Here is a 25722-nt window from a genome sequence, read left to right as displayed (position 1 = left end):
ATTGGTTTGGAAAGAGGATTTTCCCCCCTTATATACAAGAGCTCTTTTGAAGCTTGTAGAATTGTATAGCATAGAGTGCAAATCAAATTTCAACTAGACGAGATTGACAAAGGTTTGATTCAAGCCCGAGCTCGTGCAGGCACGAATGTCGTTCGGAGATTAGGAAAACTTCGGAACATTTTTCCAACACAATGCCACTACAAGCTGCCATTTAAGTTTCGACCATCATGGCCAAGTGGGCCGAAACTACAAGACAAGGCACCATGGCCGAAACTTCCAGTGGGAAGTTTTTCAATTGAAATCCATGGTAACGGTTGCTGTTACCAGGTGTAGTGGGGGGTGCCTTAAAGTGCCTTATTAAAAGTTATTGGCTCCTTCACCCTATATAAGAGAGGCAGTGAGAAGCAGATTTTTACACACAAGAGCACAAGCACTCTACACGAAACTTAGAGTTTTTCAAGCCTCAAAATTTCTACTTCTACTCCTTCTCTTTCTAAGCCTACTGTGTTCAAAACCTTGTCTTGCTCACCGGATTCTTTGTTTGAATGCTCAAACATTGAATCATAGCAAGTTTTATCCTGGGAAGCCTAGGCCACAACGCTCCTAGCATCTTTGGGATGTGGCAAATAAGGTTTTAAGGAAAGAGTGCTCGCTTGACTCTTGCAAAAACCCAACACCAAACACGAGCCAAATTTTCTCTATATTTCCTTCCCTTTCTTTCCAGAAAATAATAATCTTATTTTATTTGATTATTATTTGTTTTCTACCAACGGTTCCAACAGTGATATGGTATTTTTACGATGTCTGTATTTTTGTTGCCAAACCAAGTTTGTGATACAATTAAGAAGATTATGAATCGATATTGGTGAAGTAGTGGAGGCGGTCGTCATAAGGGTATTCATTGGTTAAGCTGGGCACGGTTAAGCACACCCAAAAAGTGTGGAGGTATGGGTTTTAAAAGGTTACGTGAATTTAATATTGCTCTTTTGGCCAAGCAGGGTTGGCAGTTAATGATTAACCTAGATTCTTTAGTGTGTAAACTTTTGAAAGCCAAGTATTTTCTAATGTGTAATTTTTTGGATGCTCATCTAGGTAATAATCCAAGCTATATTTAGAGAAGTATTCTTGCGGGTCAATAGCTTCTTAAATTAGGTGTTGCTCGTACCATTGGTGACAGGAATGATACACAAATTTGGGGTTGGTCATGGCTTGCTGATTCAGCTAACCCAACCCTTTTTACTTCATGTATTGAGGATTTAAAGGATGCCCAGGTTAGTGGTTTGTTAGATGAGCATGGTAACTAGGATGAGGAAATTATTCGAGACTTGTTTGATGTTACTGATGTGCAAAGAATCCTAGCAACGCCTATATCGCATCATTTGAAAGATACTTAGCGGTAGAAGGGAAATATTAGATGCATGTATTTAGTGAAGCACGGTTACCATATCTTCTCACTACCAACACCATGGTCACTGATCCTAACCTATCGTTCACTACATGGGAAAAGATATGGAAGCTTCCAGTGCCTCCTAAAGTGCAAAATTTACTTTGGAGGTGCGCACATAACATTGTACCAGTCCAGGAGATCCTAAAGACGAAACGAGTTTGGATTGGCGGTGATTGTTCGTTGTGTGCTAATGCTAATGAGACGACCGAACACATCTTTTGTGAATGCGAGGTGGCTCGTCAGGTCTGGGGTGAGAGTGATGTCCAACAAGGGAAGTCCCTATCTGAATTTATGGAATCTATTTTGTGTTTGTCAAATATGGACCGTCCTGTGCATATGGCTGTTGTTTGGTTATGTGGTGTATGTGTAATGAGAAGGTGTGGAGAGAGGGTAAGTGGACGGTGGAGGGCTTGCAAATGCAAGTCCAGGGCTTGCTTGTTGGTTGGCATGCAACTTATAGTACGCCTGTGATTGTAGTGCCAAACAATAATCCTTTGTCTTGATCCCTCCACCTCATCTCTCTCTAAAGTGTAATATTGATGTAGCGATCTTTGATGACGATGCAGGTTATGGAGCGCTTATTCGGGATCATCGGGGTCATTTCGTAGCAGCCAAAAGTGCCCGTCTAGGGTGTGATCGTGATTCTTTATTCTTTGTTGGCAGACGCGTTAGGCTTGAAAGAAGCCTTAGCTTGGATAAAGGAGCTCGAGCATAATAATATTATTGTAGAATCAGATTGTTTAAATTTTTGTCATGCTTTTACTTCTCATTTTTTAGCCTTTTCATATGTTGGTTTAGTTGTTAAGTAATGTCGTACTATTGATAGGGACATTGGGAACGTTTCTGTTCGCCATGTCAAGAGGTCAGCGAATCACGTAGCTCATGTGCTTGCACGGGCAACTGGTTCTTTGTCTGTCCTAGGTTCGTGGGTTTCTTCCCCGCCCGCCTGTATTGCTGAATTACTGAGTTGTTAATGCAGTTTGTTTCGTTTTGGTTTCAACAAAAAAAAAAAACTACTGGTTTGTGGAAGGGGGTGGTGGCAGCTCTCTAAAATTTTGTTATTCCACACAGCAAAAGCAAAGTGATGGCTAGCAGTCTGTGAAACATTGGAGGAAAATTTTAGAATTTATAAAATTTTTGTAATGTTAGTGTAACACCCCACTTTTCTTAAACTTATTTACAGTTCTAAAACCAAAATAAGAAAAACTAAGCAGCGGATAAACAAGGGGAAAAACTAAGTCATTAAATCAAACTAACATTTAAATTACTTAATTTAAAGTCACAAGGGGAAAAACACCCCGATGTCTATCACCAACCATAGGTAGCATAGGTCTACAATCCATCATCAAAACATCATAATAATAAAAAGAGTTTAGACTACTAGATCTACTAAGCTAGTCTAACTCGATCAACTCTCAAATGCTGGGCCCACCTGAAAGGGGTTTTGCAAAACAACAAGTAGACAAGTATAAAACACCCGTTAGCACGAAGCTAAGTATAACCACACTCAACCCTGTAAAGTACTACAGTATATACATTGGAAAAACATTTGCTCACATTCTCAAATCAAGCAATCTCAACACTTAGACAACTTTAAGATAAACTACAGACTTTCTATATGCTCGCAACCTATAATATCAACAGGCATGCTTCAACGATAAATAACTCATTAACATAATCACTCCAACACATATTTCTCATAGCAAAACTCCTCATAACGAACTCATGCTATCAAGCAATTGCATACTATCAATCAATACGAAAATATTATCATGCTTTCAAGTTCTCAACATGCAAACTAGATATATAAGACATCAAAATGCAACTAAAGCAATCATGCTCAAAATGCAATCTCGGCTATTCAATCTCATTATGCAATATAGTGCAAACATTCTCATCATGCAATCTAGTGCAACATTCTCATTATGCAATCTCGTGCAATACTATAAGTATACATATACACTCGTTTGTAAAATAGAATACTTTTCTGTGGAGGTCTCTTAGAGCCACTAGGACTCGCTTGCTTTCTTTTCTTAGAGTCGCAATGACTCGCTTTCTTGGAGTCGCAATGACTCGCTTGCTTTCTTTACTAATCGATGAGGTAGGAACTTCACCGTAGCGTGAATGAACCTATCGCGGTACGGCTTCTAGCCGACCTATACTCAAGCTCATCCACCGAACCACTCTCTTGGTTCTAAACGTACTCATCTCTGTGGAATCAGGTATCGAACTTTTAGCGTGCACACCCCCTAACCAGGATTTCAAGCCTGGCGGGCAGTTTCCAACCTCGTAACGTGGGAATATGCCGCGTTACATATATTTGGACCGCAATGTCCATTTCTTTCTTCCGAGTGGACGTAGTCCAAACAGGTCCTCCAAAACAAGGTTTTCCTAACCATAGATATATATAGATATATCGCTCATGCATCTCATATATGTAACATTTAACTTATGCAAAAAGACATGCACATACTTCTGAACTCATTCTTAAAAGACAAGATAAAGATGCTCTATGTGGAATGAGATTTTTGGAAAATAATATTTAGGCTCACGTTGGCCACTTATGCACTTTTAAAACATGATATACTCAAAATGGCATTTACTGTAACCACATGCTTCTACTTTCTATTCGTTGTGAAACTCAACAATTTAATAATCATGCTTGCAACTCAGAACTTAACAAATCTTCTAAAATACACTTAGCAAGTAGTTAGCATGCTACTTGAACTCAAAAATATACTCACAGTAAACATACTCAACATTATGAACTTGGCAGTGAACTTCAACAATTTATTGTAAATACTTTAGGCATGCTTTGCTAGCGAAAACCAAACATTTAGGCTCATGCTTTTCTATCAACTCTTATTCACAAAGTGTTCATGCTTCTCTATTCAACTACTCAAATATCATCAGGAAGGCAAAGGCAAGCAAATCCCAAAAACAGAGAACTCAGACAACATTCATGTGAAGCATTCCATCACAAAATTCTACTATAACATGCTCATTTCTAATCCAAATTCAACGAAATCAAAGCCCAAATGTGCGTCAAGACAGCCCCGAGGTACCGAGCCACAAGGGCCTGTGACACCTGGTCCGAAACGACATGTAGCTGAGCCGCAAGGGTCCGGCCACTGCACAGGGAGCAACACACGGACCATGGGGTTATACACTTTATAGATCAAAAGCTCTTAGGTAATATACGATGTTACTAACTGAGTAGTTTTAGGAAAATAATAGAATAAGTTTCAAATATCTTTGTGATCAAATATATATCTCATACATAGTTATATATGTATATATTCTCAAAATCAAGTATAACATTTCTCAAAACATATATACTCATATATATAATTCTTGAAATAGAGTTTTCTTGGCAAATCATAGCTTTTGGTAATTCAAATCTTTCTCAACATATTTATGATTTTCTATAAAAATACTTTTAAATATAAATAAAACCTTCAAGCCCAAATAATATAATATATACTCCAAGATAATTTCTTAAAGGTTGAAGTTGTTTAAGTGGAAGAGGCTTTGATTATTAAATAGGGGGTTAGGGGTTCAAATCCCACCTTAAACAATTTTCCCAAGCTAACGGATCTTGACTGTTAGACAAGGTTTCTGCTACTCTCTATTTTCCTTCTCTTAACCAAAATCACACAGCATATCAGCAACACCTAACTTAGGACAAAATACTAGATTCACCTAACCTCAAGCTAGATCTTCTTCTTTACCAATAATCTCATCTTAGAAATAAGCTACCTACTTCCTCAAGAATTCTTCCATCTCCAACCTCAAGCTAGGTCTTCTTCTTTACCAATAATCTCATTCTTAGAAATAAGCTACCTCAAGCTTCAACCTCAAGAATTCTTCCATCTCCAACCTCAAGCTATGTCTTCTTCTTTATCAATAATCACATCTTAGAAATAAGCTAACCAAAGGAAATGGGAGAAGAAAAATGAATTCTTCCATCTCCAACCTCAAGTTAGGTCTTCTTCTTTATCAATAATCTCATCTTAGAAATAAGCTAACCAAAGGAAATGGGAGAAGAAAAATGAATTCTTCCATCTCCAACCTCAAGCTAGGTCTTCTTCTTTATCAATAATCTCATCTTAGAAATAAGCTAACCAAAGGAAATGAGAGAAGAAAAATGAAGAAGAAGAAGAAGATGATAGGGGGGGGGGGGGGGTGTAAAGAGAGACACGAGAGAGCTGCAGATTTTCTTGGAGTGAATAGTGAAGCAAGGGAAGAATACTATTCTTTATAGTTAGGGTTTGGGGTAAATTTGTAAAATAACAATGTAGTGTTCACCTTGCATCATGAACCATAATCTAGAAAGATGATTTTTGAATAAATTGGGGTCAAAATAGATTTTCTAAAAGATAGTTCTAATTAAAACACTTGGTTCAGGTTTCAAAGGTTCCTTTCTGGTTTCACTCAGATTGACTTTTGGATAAAAAACTTGGTACGCAATGTAACCAAAAATTTAGGATTTTTGAATTAAAATAAGTTCCTGTGTTGAATTCATTTAAAATGTAACCCAAAATAATTTATTCAAACACCAAATTTATCTCAAAAATTTTTATAGAGTGAAAAATGGCTATTTTGGAATTTCTTAAAATCGAATTTGTAAAATAAAATTTTGGGTTGTCACAGTTAGATTGTAATTTGTATAGGTTTTAGCCTTGCACTTAGAAAATTGTAATAGCAAAAATTAAATGTACTAAGTTCGGTATTTCTGTCACCGGCACCCTAAACCCAGGATCAAGATCTCGGCATAAGCCCTACGAAGTAGGCAACTTTGGTCGGTTAAAAACAGACGTTGGGAGTAAGGTGCCCGTTTCAAAGGTCCTCGGACCAATTTGCCCAGTTATAGGGCATTGAGAGTAAGGTGCCCATTTCGAGAGTAAGGTGTCCGTTTCAAAGGTCCTCGGACCGATTTGTCCGGTTGTAGGGCGTTGCGAATAAGGTGCCCATTTCGAGGGTAAGGTGCCGTTTCAAAGGTCATCGGACCGATTTTCCTAGTTATAGGACGTTGGGAGTAAGGTGCTTGTTTCAAAGGTCCTCGAAACGATTTGCCCGGTTGTATGGCATTGGGAATAAAGTGCCCATTTTAGGAGTAAGGTGCTCGTTTCAAAGGTCCTCGGACTGATTTGCCTGGTTGTAGGGCGGTTGGAGTATGGTGCCCATTTCAGGAGTAAGGTGCCCGTTTTAAAGGTCCTCAGACCAATTTGCCCGGTTATAGGGCGTTGGGAGTACTTGAGCCCACATATTTGAAGCTACGACCAACTGAAGCAGAATTTTTTTTAGAACTTGTAAAATCTTTTAATTTGCTTTGTAAATTGTACATAGAATAGTAGTGTATTACGCCCGGTTAGGTTGGTATTGCCACCACTGGCACTCCAGCCCCGGGACTATATATCGGCATAAGCTCTACGAAGTAGGCAATTAAGCCCGGTTAGATCGGTATTACCACCATCAATACCCTTAGCCCGGGATGAGATCTCGGCATAAGCCCTACAAAGTAGACAACTGAGCCCACTAGGTCGGTCTTTCACCCCTTGTAAATCCAATATCTTGATTGGTAAATTAGATCACGAGATCATGTTAAAAGTCCAATCACATTCAATCTCTGATCTTCATCATATCGAAATCTGATCCCTCGATCGGTTAATTTAGACATCGTAATCTCTAAAGTCCTACAAGGTAGGCAAATCGACCATTGTTACCATAAGTACGGTCAGGTTGGCGTCCCGAGCACCGACACCGTGAACCCGATCGGGTCACTTCCCGAGCATAATGACCTTCCCGGTCTTATTATCGTTAGACCTCCAGGTCTCCAAACGCCCCTCCACTTGGGACTCTCAGTTCGTAAACCAAGCATAAAAGGGGAAAAACACCCCGTTCAAATCATTTCGGTTAAACCCCATCATAATGATTAACGTGGTAATCAAAACTAACCAAACGTGATCGGCTAAGAACGATCTTGAAACCAGGTAACGTAGGTCAGGGTTTGACCAAGCTCAAACTAGCTACTACCTATTAGCCCGAGTAGAGGGCATGGGGAAAAGCGTTCCCACTTATGATAAGTAATATCAATATTGGTCCCTAGACTGTGAATAAATCCAATCTCTTAATTGGTAAGACTTGATCACTAGATCTCATTAAAAATCCAATCTCTCGATTGGTGAAACCTGATTGGTAAAATCGAGTCCCTTTTCATGTTAAAAACTTAATCACTAGATTGCGAATAACACTATCAGTATGGTCCATATAGCTGTGTGGACTATGATCCACACAATAACAGTAGTGTAATATATCCGTCCGGGGAACAATAATTTCTAGTAGAATTGTTATGATCATAAGAGATGTAATAATTATATCAATCATTATTCATGGATCTCTGTAAAAGTATATTATTTTTTATACCCTATCAAATATTGTACATTTTAATACACAAATATTATATTTTTAGTATGTTAGAAATGTAGTTTAAAAAAAAATTGTTTGGTTATATCAGTAACATAGACTCAATCCATAGTGAGAATATATCAAATTCCTAATTTCTCTCTTTACAGGGAGGGTAAGCCCTGGCTATGTGCTGTTATGTTGTTACACAGTCCCCAATTTTAAGAGCTCAATTAAAATAAATAAATTAATTAATTAAAAAAAAAGATTGGGTTATAAACTACATGGGTGTATTCATATTTCATAACCACATTTATATTCATTATTAATGAAAAAAAGAAAAGATTGGGTGATATAACAATTGACCAAGTAGTGGTATGACAAAATGGAGAGCCACAAGTGTGGGCTACTACCCCTCTTTCTCATTTAGAAACTCTACTGCATGTACAATATGTAAACACCAAGACCATGAGAAACAAAGCACTATGATCTTAGGTAACATCATATCCATCAGTGCCTACAGAAAGATGCACATAGAACAGATCTTAGATAAAAGATGATAACTGGTATCCTATATTGCAATGAACAACAACCCATTCTGAGGAAATTCATCACCAAAGTTTGTCTTCTCAGAACCTTCATCATCGTCGTCAATCAAAATCTCCTCTGAACGGCAAGAAGAGCTGCAAAATGCTTTCTCACCTCTGCACAACATCAACAAGTAAAGTGCCGCCTTAAAATAACAATTAATTGGTTCATACATATACAAATGTAGAATGGCATGTTTTGGCAGACCTGTAAATGTAAATATCTTCACCATCCAATTCTTTCTTGCAGTGATGACAGAAGCTTAAGAAATCACTCGAGGGGTATGCAGTACGGTTTTTGAAACCGTCACTAGTCCCCATTGCCATTGGTAACTCAATCCCTTTTTCACCCTTCTTAGAGGAATCGGTGAGCTCGTGGTTGGGCCATTCTAAAATGCAATCCCCAAAAATATGAGTAACCTTAGGATAGGGACTGTGGGTTTTCACACACGTATAATACTCTGAACGCTGGATTTCAATTGCTGAAATAGAAGAAGCGGGTTTTGAGCTGACTTCTGGGTTCATTCCTTTCTCAAAAACCAAACTGCTAGAGATCAATTCGGAGTTGGAGTTGGAACAAGATAGCTGTGATCCAGACTGTCCAGAATCCGGTGAGCAAGAACGAATATCACCAAATGAATCTTGATACAATGGGGAATCTCCACTTACAAACAAAACATCAGAAGAACCGCTCTTTTCAAAACCCGGTGGCTTAGTCTGGGCACAAACTGTCTCAAAAGAACCAAAATGCATTTGAAAACTCTGCATTTGTGGTCCAAAAACAATACTTTTGCTCTCAGATCGTGGCGACGTTTTCCCCATCTGCTCCAACTCATCATCAAGAGAACCTATAATGCTCAGGCCCACCTTACTACAATCCCAAGGTTTCTGGCTCCCCTCATTCGATGACCTTCGAAACTTAAAGCGATTGGCAAAACTCGAGAAGACCCTCAAATCCAGTGTACAAGTCGGGCTGCTGAGTGAACCAGATTCTGAACCCTTTCGATTAAACCCAAGAAACAACCCCGGAATATTGCAAAAGGAGTTGTTTTTATGCTCCAAAACAAAATCATCAGAATGAGAATTGGTATCAGACATCAAGTGCTCAGCTTTCTGCTCTGATCTACTACGCTTCCTCAGCATCATCCCTAAAACCACACATCACACACCCCCCTTAACCTGATATTCCACCTATATCAAGAAAATCCAATAATTCCCAACTCTGAAATACAGTAATAATAAATAATAATAAGGCCAAAATTGATCTTGGCCTGAAGAAAATTCCCTCAACTGCATTACAGGAGAAACAGAAATTCTTCCCCAAATTAAAGCAGCTTTAGGATTGTGATATTATAATTACAAGTCATTAAAATTACATAAGGGAGATTCCCATCAATTCAAGAGCAACTTTTAGAAGCAATCTACCCAAAACTGCAATGCTAATAAATCAAGAATCTCCAAATAGGGACTTGCAGCTTCATTAGTGGAAGATTGAAGAGAACTATGAAAAGAAAACAAAATGCAATTTGATTAAGATAGATAAATCAAGAATCTCCAGAAAAAACCTAGCCAAAAATGCAAAAGAAACACAAAGAAGAAAGAGGTCCAGTTATGAATTACATGCAGAGATTATCAAAAAATGGAAAAGAAAATCGAAACTTTATCACCCTTTAGTATCAAGAAAATCCAAGAAAAATATTTGGAACAATGCATATATACACACATATTATGATTCCATGCTATTGTATTAGAACAATAAAAGCTTGCCTTTTCTTTTCCAGCTTCAAGCCTTCAACTGGGGAAGAAGAGGAAGAAGAAGAGATAGAGAGTTATCTCTCACGGTTTTTGTGTTTATGCGTTTCTCTCTCTTGCATTTACATGCATCAAAATTAGAGTATTGAATTCCTCACCACTTTTTCTCTCTCTACAAGATTGTGATGGTATACGACTGGAAATACGTATAAATACATGTATATCTACACACTGGATGTAATGAGTGAATGTTCATATAGTGTATTACTGTGTACTAAACAACCAATGTACCTGTGCATGTTTCTTGGCCAAATTCATTGACAGTAATGGACCCAAAACCCATATCCTGCAGGCCTTATAGTTAATAGTATTATTACATCACTCCAAGTTATACTTTTCACGAAGTAACCATCCACATTAATTCATATGAGATAGGCATTGTATCCATTTTTAGAATACACTATAACAAAGAAAAATGCAATCCTAAATTCAATACTAATGTCATATCATATCATATATTGAATAAGAGTGTCTTTAAAAACCTGAAAAATTATTTATGGAAAACATATTTTGGATTTCTAATGTTTGGTAAATGGTGAAAAATTAAAGTTAAAGAAAACAACTCCTGGTCAAACGGAAATTGTCTTTGTTTTCCTTGAAAATAAATTCTCTCTTTTTTTTTTTTTTTTGGGAAGTAATTTTACTGGATCCACACACACTTAAAAACTTCCACCACCACCACTATCACACTACCACAGCCGCCGCCACCACCACGACCTCCATCGCAATCACCGCCACCCCACCGCCACCCCACCACCCCAATACTACTACTACTACCACTACCACAACCACAATTTATATTATTATTATTATTATAAATGTTATTATATTCTAAACAAAACAATTAAAATGTTTTGTTTTACAATTCTGCTCATTTTTCAGAAAAATGAACCAAACACACCAAGACAATTTTTTAAAATGCAACCAAACATTGGAAATGAAAATGTTTTCTGGAAAATGACTCATTTTTCAAAAAACATTTTCCACGAGTCATTTTCCTGATTTCAAGCACACCTTAACGTTGCGTTTGGTTGGAGGGAGGGAATTACGTGGAAAATGAATTGCAATTCCATTGGAGATGAATTACTGGGAATAAAGTGGGAATTTAAATTCTAGTATTTGGTTTACAGGAATATAATTACTGAGAATTTCAATTCCAATGTTTGGTATACATGGGAATTGAAAGGGAATAAGTAGTATAAAGTCCAAAATGCCTATTGTTGTTGTAGGCATCAATTAAGTTAAAAAAGGGAGAGGTAATTTTGTATCATGATTATCTTTTTTTTTTCTTCCTAAAATCCATGGAATTAAAATCCAGGGGGGAATGAGATTTTAATTCCATGAAAATGAGGGAATTGCAATCCAATGGAATTGTAATTCCTTCCAAGCAAACTAAGGAATTTAGTGGCCTTTGGGATTAGGTGGGAATTAAATGTGAATGAAATTTAAATTCCCTCCAACCTAACGTCGTGTAAGAGTAAAATGAAATATAATGGATATTGATGGAGTCATGGGTCCTAGGCCCACAAACTATTTGACTTGAAAAGAGGAAAGCCCACAAGACATGGAGGGAAGACTATTAGACTTGGAAGAAGTGAGAGGATCATTATTCTATGGACCATGATTTACACAGCTGTGTGGACCACAAATAAATTAAAAAGTATATTATTTATATACATAAAGTACATTATTTGAGTATTGAAAGTACATTATTTTGTATACTATCTGATGGGGAATATACCCCGGCATACTGACCATTCCTTTACCGAAAACCTGCTCAGATGCGACTCCACAGGTGATGAAGGATTCACCTGACCGACTCGACCTGAGAGTTCAGTAGCCGAACGACATGTAAGCTGTTACTCTTAGCCTTTGGTGCCCGGTCCCGATTCGGGCGATCGGCTGATGGAACCGAGCCCAAGATATAAGCCCTTAAAGAAGCATATTGATGATAACCGAGCCCGTAAGCTATTGGTTAGACAGATACCCTTCAACACGTGGACGCCTTATCATTAGCCGCCAAAATCGCCGAATGCATGGAGGAAACGTGGTGTACATGTCGACATCCCAGCATGTGTCCCCTCCACTCTTCTATAAATACCACACTAGACGCTTGTAAATGGAACTTTTGGCTCTCCCTCTAAACTATTCATATATTCGGAAACCTCCAACCTTCGGTCTCAGTAACCCGAGCCTTTGGAACAAAATACTCCTTAATAGGAGATACGAATACCGACATTCAGTAGAATTTAACGCATCAGTTTGCACTACAAAAATAAAGACATTTAGTGACAAATCTTTTGTGACACTTCATAATTTAGTCACAAATAATAGCATTTTTGTGACCAAAAAAAATAATTTGACACTATTGTGCGGTGTAATTGTGATAGCTTTTTTTTTTTTGTCACAGATAATATGGTAATTGTGACGAGTAAGTATTTGTTACGAATAAGTTGTCACTATTACTAGAATAATAGCGTCGTAACATGTGTTGTCACTATTTATTGTCACTAAATGTATGTTTATTTTGGCGCCATTATAACTATAGCGGGAACGAATGTAATTGTGACAAAAAACAATGTTGACACAAATTTTTGTACTTTTTGTGACAAATAATTGTTGGTCACTCTTGTTGATAATATTCGTGACAACGTTTTTTGTCAATAAAAATACAATTGATTTATACCATTAGAAATGAGAAACAATTGTGAGAAGAAATATTGTTGTCACTAATATTGTCATTTTTTGTGATGAAATTGTTACAAATATTTGTGACGCTCTATAATTCCGTAACAAAAATTACTAAATTGTGAGAATAATTGTGTTGATTTCCTTTTTTTGTCACTAGTTTATTATAATTGTGACGAGTAATTAATTGTTAGAATGACTTCACCACTATAGTTAAATAGATGGATATTGTGTGAAATAAATGTAATTGTGAAAATACATTTTATAATCACTCATTTTTAAATGTTCTTATGTGACAGATAAGTTCACTATTACTTATTTTACTAATTTTTCATATTAATTTTTTTAAAAAATATACATGTATATGTTTAGTACCAACAATATATTTCAAAAAGATTTATTAAAATTAACCATTCAAACTCAAAATATTTTTTTTTTTGAAAACTTCAAACTCAAAATATAAAAAGTAAAGAATTCAAAAGTTATAAATACAAATTCATATAGTACTCAATTATCATCATCATCTTCATCACCACCTTCATCATCTTCAGATGTTGGAATCTCATCATCATCATTAATAAAAGCATCTCCATCAGTATCAATTTCATCTTCTTCAATACTCATGGTATGAACATTTGATGAGTTTATTTCAATAGTTGCAGCATCCAAATCAGACCTATGCAATACCATAACATCATTATTATATATCTTCCAAATTAGAACCTTGAATGATAAATGTGAAACCCGATTTTTTTTAGCCCTTCTAAATTCTTCTTTTTCGGATTGATCATTCATTTCTTTTATAATCATGCCTTAAAAAAATGACATTATCCTTATCCTATTATTATTGTTTTAAATAAATACAGAATAAAGTATGTATAATTATAATGTTTGAATATAAATATGTGGGTAATATTTTGAAATACAAAATAATTATTTTAATATAAAGTGTGTACATATCATTTTGAGTCATATAATCATATATGTACATTTTATATACTTATGTATTATATGTGTAGTACATATATTATTTGTATGTAAGTTATATATATATATATATATATATATATATATATATATATATATTAATTATAGATACTACACGCCACACACACATAATTACCTCTATATATATATATATATACACACACACACACACACACGTGTGTTGTTAAATAATATATATATATATATATATATATATATATATATATATATATATATATATATATTGGTTATAATTACCTTAATAGATATATATTGTATGCTTTTATATGATAGAAATCTTTAGGTAATTGGCTAAAATTATTCTTTCCATTAATTACTAAGTTGACTAGGGTTGGATGATGATCAATATAGATATTCTCTTCCTTCTTTTTTCCTACCTTGGCCGATTTTACTAGCAAAAGAAAAAAAAAATCATCTCTTCTTCTCATCTCTTCATTTTTGAAATTCTGAAAAAAAAAAAAAAATCTTCTCCTATTCTTCTCAAGAGTTGAAACAAACTACTCAGGCCTAAGGAGGAGAACTTAGAGCATTAAAAGATTAAAAAGATTTGGGAAGAATTTGTTCCAAGTAAGTGGTTGTCCTTTATCTTACTTTGCCCATCTTTTTTTTTTTTTTTAATGAATTTTTGTTTGGTTGAAAGTTATGAATCAAATTAATTATTTTATGAAATGACCAAGTGTTATCTGAAAATTTTCGTATGATGTATTAGTCAAAAATGCATAAATATGAGATTTTGGTTGGTTGATTTTGTTGTATGAATCATATCTAGATAAATTATATTCATAATAGTTGAAATATATAATTTTTTAGTATTGAACATGTATTATGCTAAAAAAAAAAATTAGTGTAATATTTGATTTATTATATGTTCTGTAGTTACACATGCATATATAATTTTATATTTTGTGCATTTGGCTAGTATTATTTGGAAAAGGAACTGTGACCAAGTAATGGTCACAACAAAGTAATTATTGATAACACTTTTTTGGTCACTGATAATCATTTTTCCGTCAAGAACAATTCTCACAAATAAGTACAACGATTATGACTAGAGTGTTGTCACATTAAAATAATTAATTGCAACGATTTTAGTTGTCACTAGATGAATTTTTTGTAATAACATATTTGGTCTCAAATTATACATTTATTGTGACAACCATCGTTATCACTCAAATACTACTTTTAGTGTAAGCAAATATTGTCACAAAAATAGTGAGTAATTGTGACAACTTTTCAAAAGTCGTCACTACTACAATAGTGACGACAGGTGACGACTTCAAAAATTGGTCACTAATTTCAATAGTGACCAACATTGATAGTTTCGGTGACAACTTCTGTTGTCACTAAATGTGAAATTTCTTGTAGTGTTGGCGTCGTTTGTACGGACCGGTACTAGTAGCCTCGAGCTTGGCTTGTGTCCCCGTTCATGCATCCTTAACTTGATCTTGAGGAAAGTCACAATCATGCAGTGTTCGACCTTCATTCTCAGTTGTCACCTCGACAAGCTTCGACTCAAACACTTCAAGTCAGACCAGCCACTCCATGTTCAACAAACTTCAACATGACCAACACAGGTGAAATTTACTCATTCACCCCAAACCTATGTCTAAATCCTTTTGTGATCGGCTTGGTTTCCGGATGGGACTTAGCCTCTCCAAGCATGGGGTATCCACCTCCAAATCCTTTTATGATGGGCTCATTTCCACCTTAGTCCATATTCCAACGTCTCGTGTGTGCAACCGTCCCGATCTTCCCAAGAACGTAGTTAGTATCGACACTAACAAAACTTAAGTCGGTTACTTGAACTAGTCAGCCAGCCAATCCAAGTCCAACCAGACCCGGGCGTTGGGGATTCTCACAACCATGATTCCCGACAATCCATTCAGCATCGGCTAGTGTCATGCCTCCAGCCATGGGATCATAACGAACAATCTGTCGAGAGGCCCCAAGAGGTTATGGGGCACATTGATAGATCAACCCAGTGCACCACCAACTCCATCGCAACCACCGCACCACCACCAGCCCACTACTATTACTACTACTGTAACACCCCCCAAACAAGACCTATATAAAAGCCTTAACACATGCAGATTAAACAACAAAACTAGCACAGCGGAAGATAAAACGAAACTGGATAAAAGAAATCCAACGGGGTGTCACGCCACGTCTACCAAACACGGTAAACGCTACAGCAAACAATCTGCAAGTGTATACATCTATCCCAAAACATCAGTCTAACTACATTGGCGCACAGGCCACAAAATCAAGGATAAAGGTGCTAAGCTACCAGGCTCTAGACATCGCTCTCGTCTAAACATCACCTGAAAGATACAAAGATAAACATTGGGACGACGCTCGGTCAGCGAATAATGCTGGTAACCCACCAATACCGTTAAGTATCATAAATAGATAGATATAAGTCATAAAAACCATTTTCGAAACGGAATACATATATATATAAGTCAAAACCAAGATCAACAGTCAACACAAGACTCATCACTCTCAAAGTCAACACGGGAACACATCCCAAACCACAAAGGTTAACCACACGCAAGGATAAAGACTCACCCAACGGCAACACATGCCAAAACAACACAAGCCTCCGTGACTACACACGTCATGAGAGAAGATCACACAACGCCGACTTTACAAGCCCTCGCAACATCACCCATCACGAGTTGGTATGCCTTCCTTATGCCCTGTTCCAACCTTGTGGCTACCCCCAACCTTGTACCTTCTTTCCAACCATTACCTTCAGGACCCCTGTACTTCTTAGTCCAACCTTATTCCCCCCGGGACCGTCGTCCCCCACCAACAACCACCAACGAAAACCACCAATCACTGCAACACATGCCCGGATAACACATGTTATCCCCCAAAAACGTGGACCCATCACTCAGGCCACAACTCCATAATCACGTCACGACCACCACGAGGACCGCTGCAATACCTTGGTGACTAGTGTCCCATACCACTAATCGTGCAATCCAGGTAAAGCCACACACGCACCACAACTCACACGAGAGTCAAACAACGGATCACAACGAAGGTATGAAACGTACTCAATCAAGGAATGGGTCACAGCCCAACAACAACAACGATGGATAACACAAGTTATCATCAACCAAACGGAAGGTACAAACCACACACACGCTAGCATTAAGACAACAAACTAGCATGCTTGTCAACGGGGAAACTCAAGATAGTTCCAAGGAACACACAAGACACCTCTTAGTCCAACGAAACACAATGTTGAACACTTAGCACAATTCAAGACACCAAAGTCCTACATGGATACCTACCATATAGTTCTAGACGTACGAAACATCAAGGAGACACTTAAATAGTTCCACAAAAGAATATCAGGAAGTCAAAAGACCAAATAACGAGACAACCGAATCAGGGGGAACAAATCCCGATCCAACACCTTTGTGTTCCCCGCGGTGGACCCACGGGTAGGCCCCTACCCGTGGTTCTGCCCGCGGGTACACTACCCACAAGCCTTTGTACCGGCGGGTGGGCGGCGGGTAGGGCTCTCCCCGTCGTTCCGCCCGCGGGTACATACTCCTGTGCAAAATAATCCCTTTGGGGATTTTCTTCTCCAAACACAAATTCAAGTCCAAAACATGCCAAATCTCACCCAATACAACAAAATGACTTGAACAATAGAAAATGCCAAGCAATGGCACAAAGGAACCATAAACACAAGCTCTAGATAAGCAATATCACAAGACAAATGCATAAACCCTCACATTTCATAGCAAAACACAAGTATAATCCAAGAAATCACATATAGGTAAGCAAAATAGGTTTTGTAGAGTATGGGTTACCTCTTGAAGACCAAAAGACTTCACTTTACACCACAACAAGCTCTCCACAAGGCTCACTATCCAAACCCACTTCAAGATTAAACCAAAAGATCATAAAGATCCTACCTTTAAGAAAAAGACAACTAAGATGGAACCAAAAACACAAGATGAACTTAGATCTTACCCTCCTAGATGCCCAAATAGGTGAAAGGTTGAATCTTGGAAGCAAATCTTGGAATCTTGACAAGGGTCTCAACTTGGCTTGGAGAATAAGCTACACTTCTTTTCTAGAGAGAAGGTAGAACTATTTTCTAGGAATTGTAGAGAATGAAATGAAGAAGTCTTCTAGGTTAGGTTACAATACTAACTCTTGGTGAAAAGACAAGAATGCCCTTACTAACCCTTAGAAAGTGTAAGGAACAAGGGAACTCCCCTCAAAGCACAAGGTACAACACAACTTAAAGGTTGACTAGTCAAATTCTAGTCCTTGAGTATTAAAAATCAGGATTTTAGGAATTAGTTCCTCAATTAAAATAGGATTAATTACTCAATTAATCCATGGATTGAATGTGGATTTTTGGGGTGTCACAACTACTACCACCACCACCACCACTACCACTATTTATATTATTATAATAAATGTTATTATATTCTAAACAAATAAAATAAAATGTTTTGTTTTACAATTCTGCACATTTTTTCGGAAAATGAACTAAACACAATATGACAATTTTCTGGATGCAACCAAACATTGGAAATGAAAATGTTTTCTGGAAAATAACTCATTTTTCAGAAAACATTTTCCAATAGTCATTTTCCTGATTTCTAAGCACACCTTAAGGGTCCGTTTGGAAAGCAGGAAAATGACTTCTGAAAATAAAAAGTATATTATTTATATACACTATATGATAGGGAATATACCCCGACATATTGACCATTCCTTTACCAAAAACCTGCTTGGATGCGACTCCACAGGTGACGAAGGACCATTCTCGACTTAATCAGACCCAAATAGAACACCTGATTGACCCGACCTGAGAGTTAGGCAGTCGAACGGCCTGTAAGCTGTTACTCTTAGCCTTTGGTGCCCGATCCTGATCCGGGCGATCGACTGAGGGACTCGAGCCCAAGATATAAGCCCTTAAAGAGGTATATTGATGATAACCAAGCCCGCCAACTATTGGCTAGACATATACCCTTCAACACGTGGATGCCTTATCATTAGCCACCAAAACCGTCTTGTGCATGGAGGACAAGTGGTGTACATGTCGACCTCTCAGAATGTGTCCCCTCCACTCTTCTATAAATACCACACTAGACGCTTGTAAATGGAACTTTTGGCTCTCCCTCTAAACTATTCATATATTCGGAAGCCTCAGACCATCGATCTCAATAACCTGAGCCTTTGGAACAAAATACTCCTTAATAGGAGATACGAATACGAACATCCAGTGGAATTTACCACATCATTTTGGTGTCGTTTGTAGGAACTAGTACTAGTAGCCTTGAGCTCTTCACATGTCCCCGATTATGCATCCTAAACCCGATCTTGAAGAAAGTCCCAATCATGCAGTGTTCTACCTTCGTTCTCAACTATCGCCACGCCAAGCTTCGACTCAGATGCTTCAAGTCGAACAAGCCACTCTACGTACAACAAGCATCAGCATGGCAAACATAGGTGAAATTGACTCATTCACCCCGAGCCTAGGTCAAAATCCTTTTGTGGTCGGCTTGGTTCCCAAATGGGACTTCGGCTCTCCAAACTGGGGCGGGGGGGGGGGGGGGTATCCACCTCAAATTCCTTTCATGATGGGCTCGTTTCCACCTTTGTCCATATTCCAACGTCCTGTGTGCGCGGTCGTTTCGATCTTCCCAAGAACGTAATTGGCATTGATACTGATGGTTTTATCCGGACCGAGTTTACCATAAACTAGGTATAGAGAATATTGAACGAAGGTAGGAAAATAATAATATTTTTACTCAAGGCGTAATGCTCGAAAGAATATGTACAAAGCTCAAAGTACCGTCCCAAAATGGCGGTCTAAATAATAAATAAAAAAATAATTGAAGGACTAATGAATAAATTAAATTAAATAACCTAAATATGTTATTACCACAACTCGAACCCAAGCACACCAATAAGGAAGAGAAGACCAAACCACCTTACCAGAGAAGAGATCGTGTCTTAAAAGTCGAGAGATGTCTTTACATGGACCAGACCCAGCTCTCCACCCTTTTATACTACTGGAGGAACCCCATGCACCCTCCACGTGTACGGCATCTAGGAGGTGTCAACTCCCAACTAGACATGCGTCCCACATTATCCTGTCACCAACCGCCTCAACCACCACCAGAAGCTATATGCCCGGACTCATCGCGAACAAGGGGGAGCACAACACGCGTCCGTGCCCGGGCACGAAGGCAACCGTGCCCGAGCACCCGGACCGCCTTGGGGTGACGCGACTAACCGCCACCCAGGGCGATTGGCCATGCCGCCGAGGCGTGCAACCGGCCCGCCAAACAGCAATCGCTCCCCCGCGACACACCGGCGAAGGTTGACGCCCCCGCCTTCCCTTCGGGCCCCCTTTTGCACCGCCTTGCCTCCTAGCTTGCACCCTCCTGCCTTGCACCACCCTATCTCCTACCTTTCACCCCTCCTTCTTTGGGCTTTGCCCCAAAGCAAAAAAATAAAATAAAAGCCAATAATGGCCCACATCCAATAACCCCATCAGATACCCGCAAATTATGCTGTGCAACCGAATGCACCTTGCAAGGTGCATACGGTTGCAAAACGGCGCCGTTTTGATTAAAAAAAACGCGCGTCCCACTTAAAGAAGAAATCAGGTTCGATTCCCGGCAATAGCATTTTTATATAACCACAATTTCATAACTATATAACCACAATTCCATAACTATATAACCACAATTTCATAACTATATATCCACAGTGAATGAATGAAGTAAAAATCCACAATGAATGAATGAATGAAGTAAAAATCCACAATGAATGAATGAATGAAGTAAAAATACACAATGAATGAATGAATGAAGTAAAAATCCACAATGAATGAACTAAATATCCACAATATATGATTGAACTAAATATCCACAATGAATGAACTATATAACCACAATTCCATAACTATATAACCACAATTTCATAACTATATATCCACAGTGAATGAATGAAGTAAAAATCCACAATGAATAAATGAATGAAGTAAAAATCCACAATGAATGAATGAATGAATGAAGTAAAAATCCACAATGAATGAATGAATGAAGTAAAAATCCACAATGAATGAACTAACTATCCACAATATATGATTGAACTAAATATCCACAATGAATGAACTATATAACCACAATTTCATAACTATATAACCACAATTTCATAACTATATATCCACAATTTCATAACTATATATCCATAATAATGCTATTGCTGAGAATCGAACCTGATTTTTTTTTTTTAAGTGGGATGCGCGTTTTTAGTCAAAACGACGTCGTTTTGAACCGTATGCACCATGCGCATGGTACATTCGGTTGCACAGCATAACTATTGTCAGATACCAACATGCATTACAAGATAACAAAACTTAAGTCGGTTACTTGAACTAGTCCGCCGGTCAATCCAAGTCCAACCAAACCTGGGTGCGGGGGATTCTCACAACCATGATTCCCGACAATCCATTCAACATCAACTAGGATCACGCCTCTAGCCATGCGAGTTGGTGGTATGGCGGCTAGCAGGTTTCACAGAGCTTGGGAGTCGACCACGGAGTACACGATGCACATGAGGCTTGATCGACTAAGTTCAGGCCATTACAATTCATAAGAGAAAACCAAGGGTGACCATAGCAGCTGACCATTAGTGAGAGCAATCTGCCGAAATGTAACTAAACTGAGAGCATGACCGAGCGGCACCCACTCAACAAGCAAGCAACAAGCAATCGGCGCCCATAGGCTGTACCTGGGCGTCGAGGAATAGCTTCAGCTTCTGCCTTGATATTCAGATCAAACTCTCCTGCATTTTCAGTTTACAGTCTTCACCACCATCAACCATAACAGAATTGTGTTCATCGTGAGGGGAGGCTGCTTATAGAGCCTAGCAGTCGCTTTATCTTTGTCAGCTGCTAGGAATTCCTCCGCTACCACCAAACCTTCTACTATTTGGCTGCGCGGGTGGAAAAAAAAAAAGGGAAGGTTGAGACGTCACTGCATGCAGTAGTATCTCTAGGCAATCCTTTCCTTTGACCTGTGGAGTTGTGTGATCTGCGAGGAGATGTGTGACTTCTTCCCCGACGACTGAGGGACTGGAGAACCACCACCGTGGAGTGTTGTGGGCAACAACGGAATTCAAAAATTGAAATCAAGAGCGGCAGGGCCTCCTTTTCATGTTTATGAAAAAAGGAAAGACAAATTTTACCTAGAATTGATCACTGGTCCCAAAGCTTACTACCAAACATTGATTGGTGGTGGCGAGTGATTGCAATAGCCCAGTGAATTACATTTTTTATAAATTTCGCAATGATACGTTGTTGCCGAATGAGTAGTATTACCATAGCAAAGTAGAAAACGACTTCCAGAAGACATTCTTTCTCAACACCACGAACGACGATCGACCTGAAGTTGGCTATCGTGGTGGCGGGGATGGCGAACTTTCTCATCTTGTACTGGGCAGTGTGGAATGTTTGAGCTCAATAAAGTTGATTTGCTACTTACTACCTTGTCATTTGTATTTATATCATTCTTTGTACGTACTACAAAGTATCTTTGTATCCTAAAAAACAATCAAATTATACTAGAGACATAAGGGGCACCACTCGGAGCCTAAGGCACCCCTCCCCACGAGGCAGTTGACCTTTTTGGAGTATGGGAAAGAGATTTTCGACGTTTCAGTCGAAGTGGGCGTGTAGGCATCTTGGATCATGACCATGTGATCATGCCGCCCAGTCTATCACATCATTAGCGTTTAGAAGGTTTGCGAGCCGACCAGTCACCCCTCGTAACGAGGCTAGCTGACTAGGCTTTTTCAAGCCTTTATATTTGAAAGGAGCGGAAAATTCTAGCTATTCAACTTAAAGCATACAATTGTTATGTAGAGGAAGACTGCCCAGTCTAAGTAGTCACCCCTTAGACGCGAGGTGACTGGCTAATTCTTTACTAGTTTTCTTTGAATCTTGGCAGGTTTGATTATTCGTGGCAAAACATTAAGGGACTGCTGCACAATCAACTAACTTAGGCTAGATAAGCTAACTGGTCTGGACCATACCCACTCGGTGGGGCACATCTCACGAAGATGCGTTTTTACTTAATCAATGTCTTAAATTTTGCAGGATTAAGAGTGCTCAGGAGTCGACAGTCGACCCTAGAAATGGGATCGACAGTCATTCAATACCACTTCTCGGTGGTCGATCTTCTATATATTCTCCCCACCTTTCGGCAATCATTTAATACCACTTCTCGGTGGTCGATCTTCTATGTATTTTCCCCACCTTTTGGTGGTAGGCAGTCATTTAATACCACTTCTCAGGGGTCGGTCTTCTATATATTCTCCTACCTCTCGGTGGTTGGCGGTCTTTTAATACCACTTCTCAGTGGTCAATCTTCTATATATTCTCCCACCTTTCGGTGGTAGGCAGTCATTTAATACCACTTCTCAGCGATCGGTCTTCTATATATTCTCTTACTTCTCGGTGGTCGGCAGTCATTTAATATCACTTCTCAGTGGTCAGTTTTCTATATATTCTCCCACCTCTCGGGTGGTCGGCATTCATTTAAACCCACTTCTTAGTGGTCAGTTTTCTATTACACAGTTTAATGTAGATATATTTAATAAAGCCTTAAACACAATACTTTATAGCTTAAATGTAATACTTCATAGCACAAATCTAATACACAGTTATATATATATATATATATATATATATATATATATATATATATATATATATATATATATATATATATATATCATATTGTATGCCTTAAACACAATACTTTATAAGCTAAATGTAATACTATATAGCACAAATTTAAAACATATATAGTTAATACTTTTACATCAAAATGCAAAAGTATTACATTTTTCCTCAAAAGTATTATATTTTCGCTTATAAGTAACAAAATTTTATTATTGATTAATACTACATTTGAGCATATAAGTATGACATTTGCGCATATAAGTATGACATTTGCATGTTGATCAAACCCGATTCGACTCGTCTCATGAATAAGGATCTGTGAGACGGTCTCACACAATGTGACACTTTTTGATAATATACAACTATACAAGAACGTATAAAGAAGACAATGGTTTGGTTATGAATTGACGGTTCATGGTTTGTGATTAGTTGGAATTGAAACATGAATCTTATGATAAATATTTTGTTATTGGCTTGATGAAAACTACTATGGGTTTCGAATACCCTATCAATTGAAAAACTCATACCCAAATAAAATAAGGATTTCATTCACTTATTCATTCTCAAGCACTACTATTAGTAACCATTCACATTCCACCCTATTACCAAACATGTTAAATACTTTCACCAAAACTCATTACCATTACCAAATATTTAATACGCATTCCGATTCTGATTCCCATGTGCGAACCAAACACACCCTTAGCTTAATGACTTCTTATTTTAGTTTTTCTTTAAAGAAAACATTTTACAGACAATGATAAATACTAAACAATGACAAATAAAATCTTCAAAGTTATAGCACCGCATGTGTACATCTAGACATTAGCTATTAATTTGAGCAATTATTTGCACAAATTCAAGCAATGATAACATAAAAATACATAAACGATCCAAACCATATCTTTAATTGCACTATATAATATTTGATGTTCTAATTTAAATAATTATATATCTATTCAAATATTCTTAATATATTATACAACAAATCCATTTCGTGCATCGCACAGGTGAAAATACTAGTTTGGTTAATGACAGATCCACCGAAACTTTGACGGATCCGTCAATTTTAGCATTTTGACCTAGTCAAAACACCAAAATTTTTGTTTGGTAAGACAGTGATTTGGAGCATTTCAAATACTACAAATAGCAACGTTGGGGCTTTGACATTTTAGGAAGAAAATGTCTTTACCCAAAACGCTCTTAATAATATAAAAATAAAAGTTTTTGAACTTTGTTTTCCTCACGTCTCCTCAATCCACATTTATTGAGGATATACTTGAGGCTCGTTTCTTCTTTCCAACATCGAATGGAAAGGAAAAACTAAGGGACATTGAGACTCCTTTTGTAAAGGTTAAAGGAGCCTCAAGGCCCCTTAGTGTTCCCCCACCGATGTGGGACAATACTGAAATATTGTGTTGTTGTTATTTTTTTCAACAACAACAACAATAACAATAATAATATATTATAATAATAATTATAATTATAATATAATAATAATATATAATAATAATTATTATTATTTTAATTATAATTATTATTTCGTATTATTATTGTTGTTATAGCAATGTATTTATATGTCTTTTTACAGATTGTTGATACAATCAGCTGGTCAAATCCGCTAACACAATCCGCTATTTGTTAATCGCTAATACAATCCGCTAAATGTTAATCGCTGATTGCCAAACAAGCCCATATTGTGGAGTAACTTATTTCATATTTAATTTATCAAATATTTTTTAATTTAAATAAGTGTTAATTCCATTTTTGGTATTAGATTTATAGTTGACAGTTCACATTTTATTTTTCTTTTTCAAAATATTATCATTTGGTCATAGTATTATTGTAACATGACTATTTTTGGTCCTCCATTAACAAAATCATTTAAATTTCATAATATAAGGACATCTAGGTCTTTATTATAATTTTTTTTCAAAAAATAAAAATAAAAATATAGAGGGTCAACACACTTTGTATAAAAAAGATCAAAATGTCATTATATTTAACGACATTGCAACGATTTTATTGACATATGATAA

The 25722-nt window shown here is 37.4% G+C and overlaps 1 protein-coding gene and 1 long non-coding RNA gene across 4 annotated transcripts; both read right to left on the bottom strand.

Moving 5' to 3' along the window:
* Positions 1–4560: 4560 nt before the first annotated feature.
* On the bottom strand, positions 4561–5278 carry LOC109184390. Its single transcript, XR_002054770.1, has 3 exons — positions 5207–5278; positions 5155–5160; positions 4561–4578 (listed from the first exon to the last, which is right to left on the bottom strand). It is a non-coding gene; the product is annotated as an uncharacterized LOC109184390 (long non-coding RNA).
* Positions 5279–8321: 3043 nt separating this feature from the next.
* Positions 8322–10331, bottom strand: LOC109184342. Of its 3 annotated transcripts, none has more exons than XM_019334338.1 (3): positions 10207–10331; positions 8648–9618; positions 8322–8556 (listed from the first exon to the last, which is right to left on the bottom strand). In XM_019334338.1, exons 2-3 carry the CDS (start codon positions 9583–9585, stop codon positions 8424–8426), a joined length of 1071 nt encoding a protein of 356 aa, XP_019189883.1. In that variant the 5' UTR covers positions 9586–9618; positions 10207–10331; the 3' UTR covers positions 8322–8423. The 3 variants fall into 3 exon arrangements, with proteins under 3 accessions (XP_019189883.1, XP_019189885.1, XP_019189884.1); XM_019334340.1 differs by having other exon boundaries at positions 8648–9587; XM_019334339.1 differs by lacking the exon at positions 10207–10331 and having other exon boundaries at positions 8648–9968.
* Positions 10332–25722: the final 15391 nt, after the last annotated feature.

Source organism: Ipomoea nil, unplaced genomic scaffold (genome assembly GCF_001879475.1).
Source record: "Ipomoea nil cultivar Tokyo-kokei standard unplaced genomic scaffold, Asagao_1.1 scaffold1259, whole genome shotgun sequence".
Lineage (NCBI taxonomy): Eukaryota > Viridiplantae > Streptophyta > Magnoliopsida > Solanales > Convolvulaceae > Ipomoea > Ipomoea nil.
Note: the sequence above shows the minus strand (reverse complement) of the source record. Positions and strands in the feature narration are given on the sequence as shown.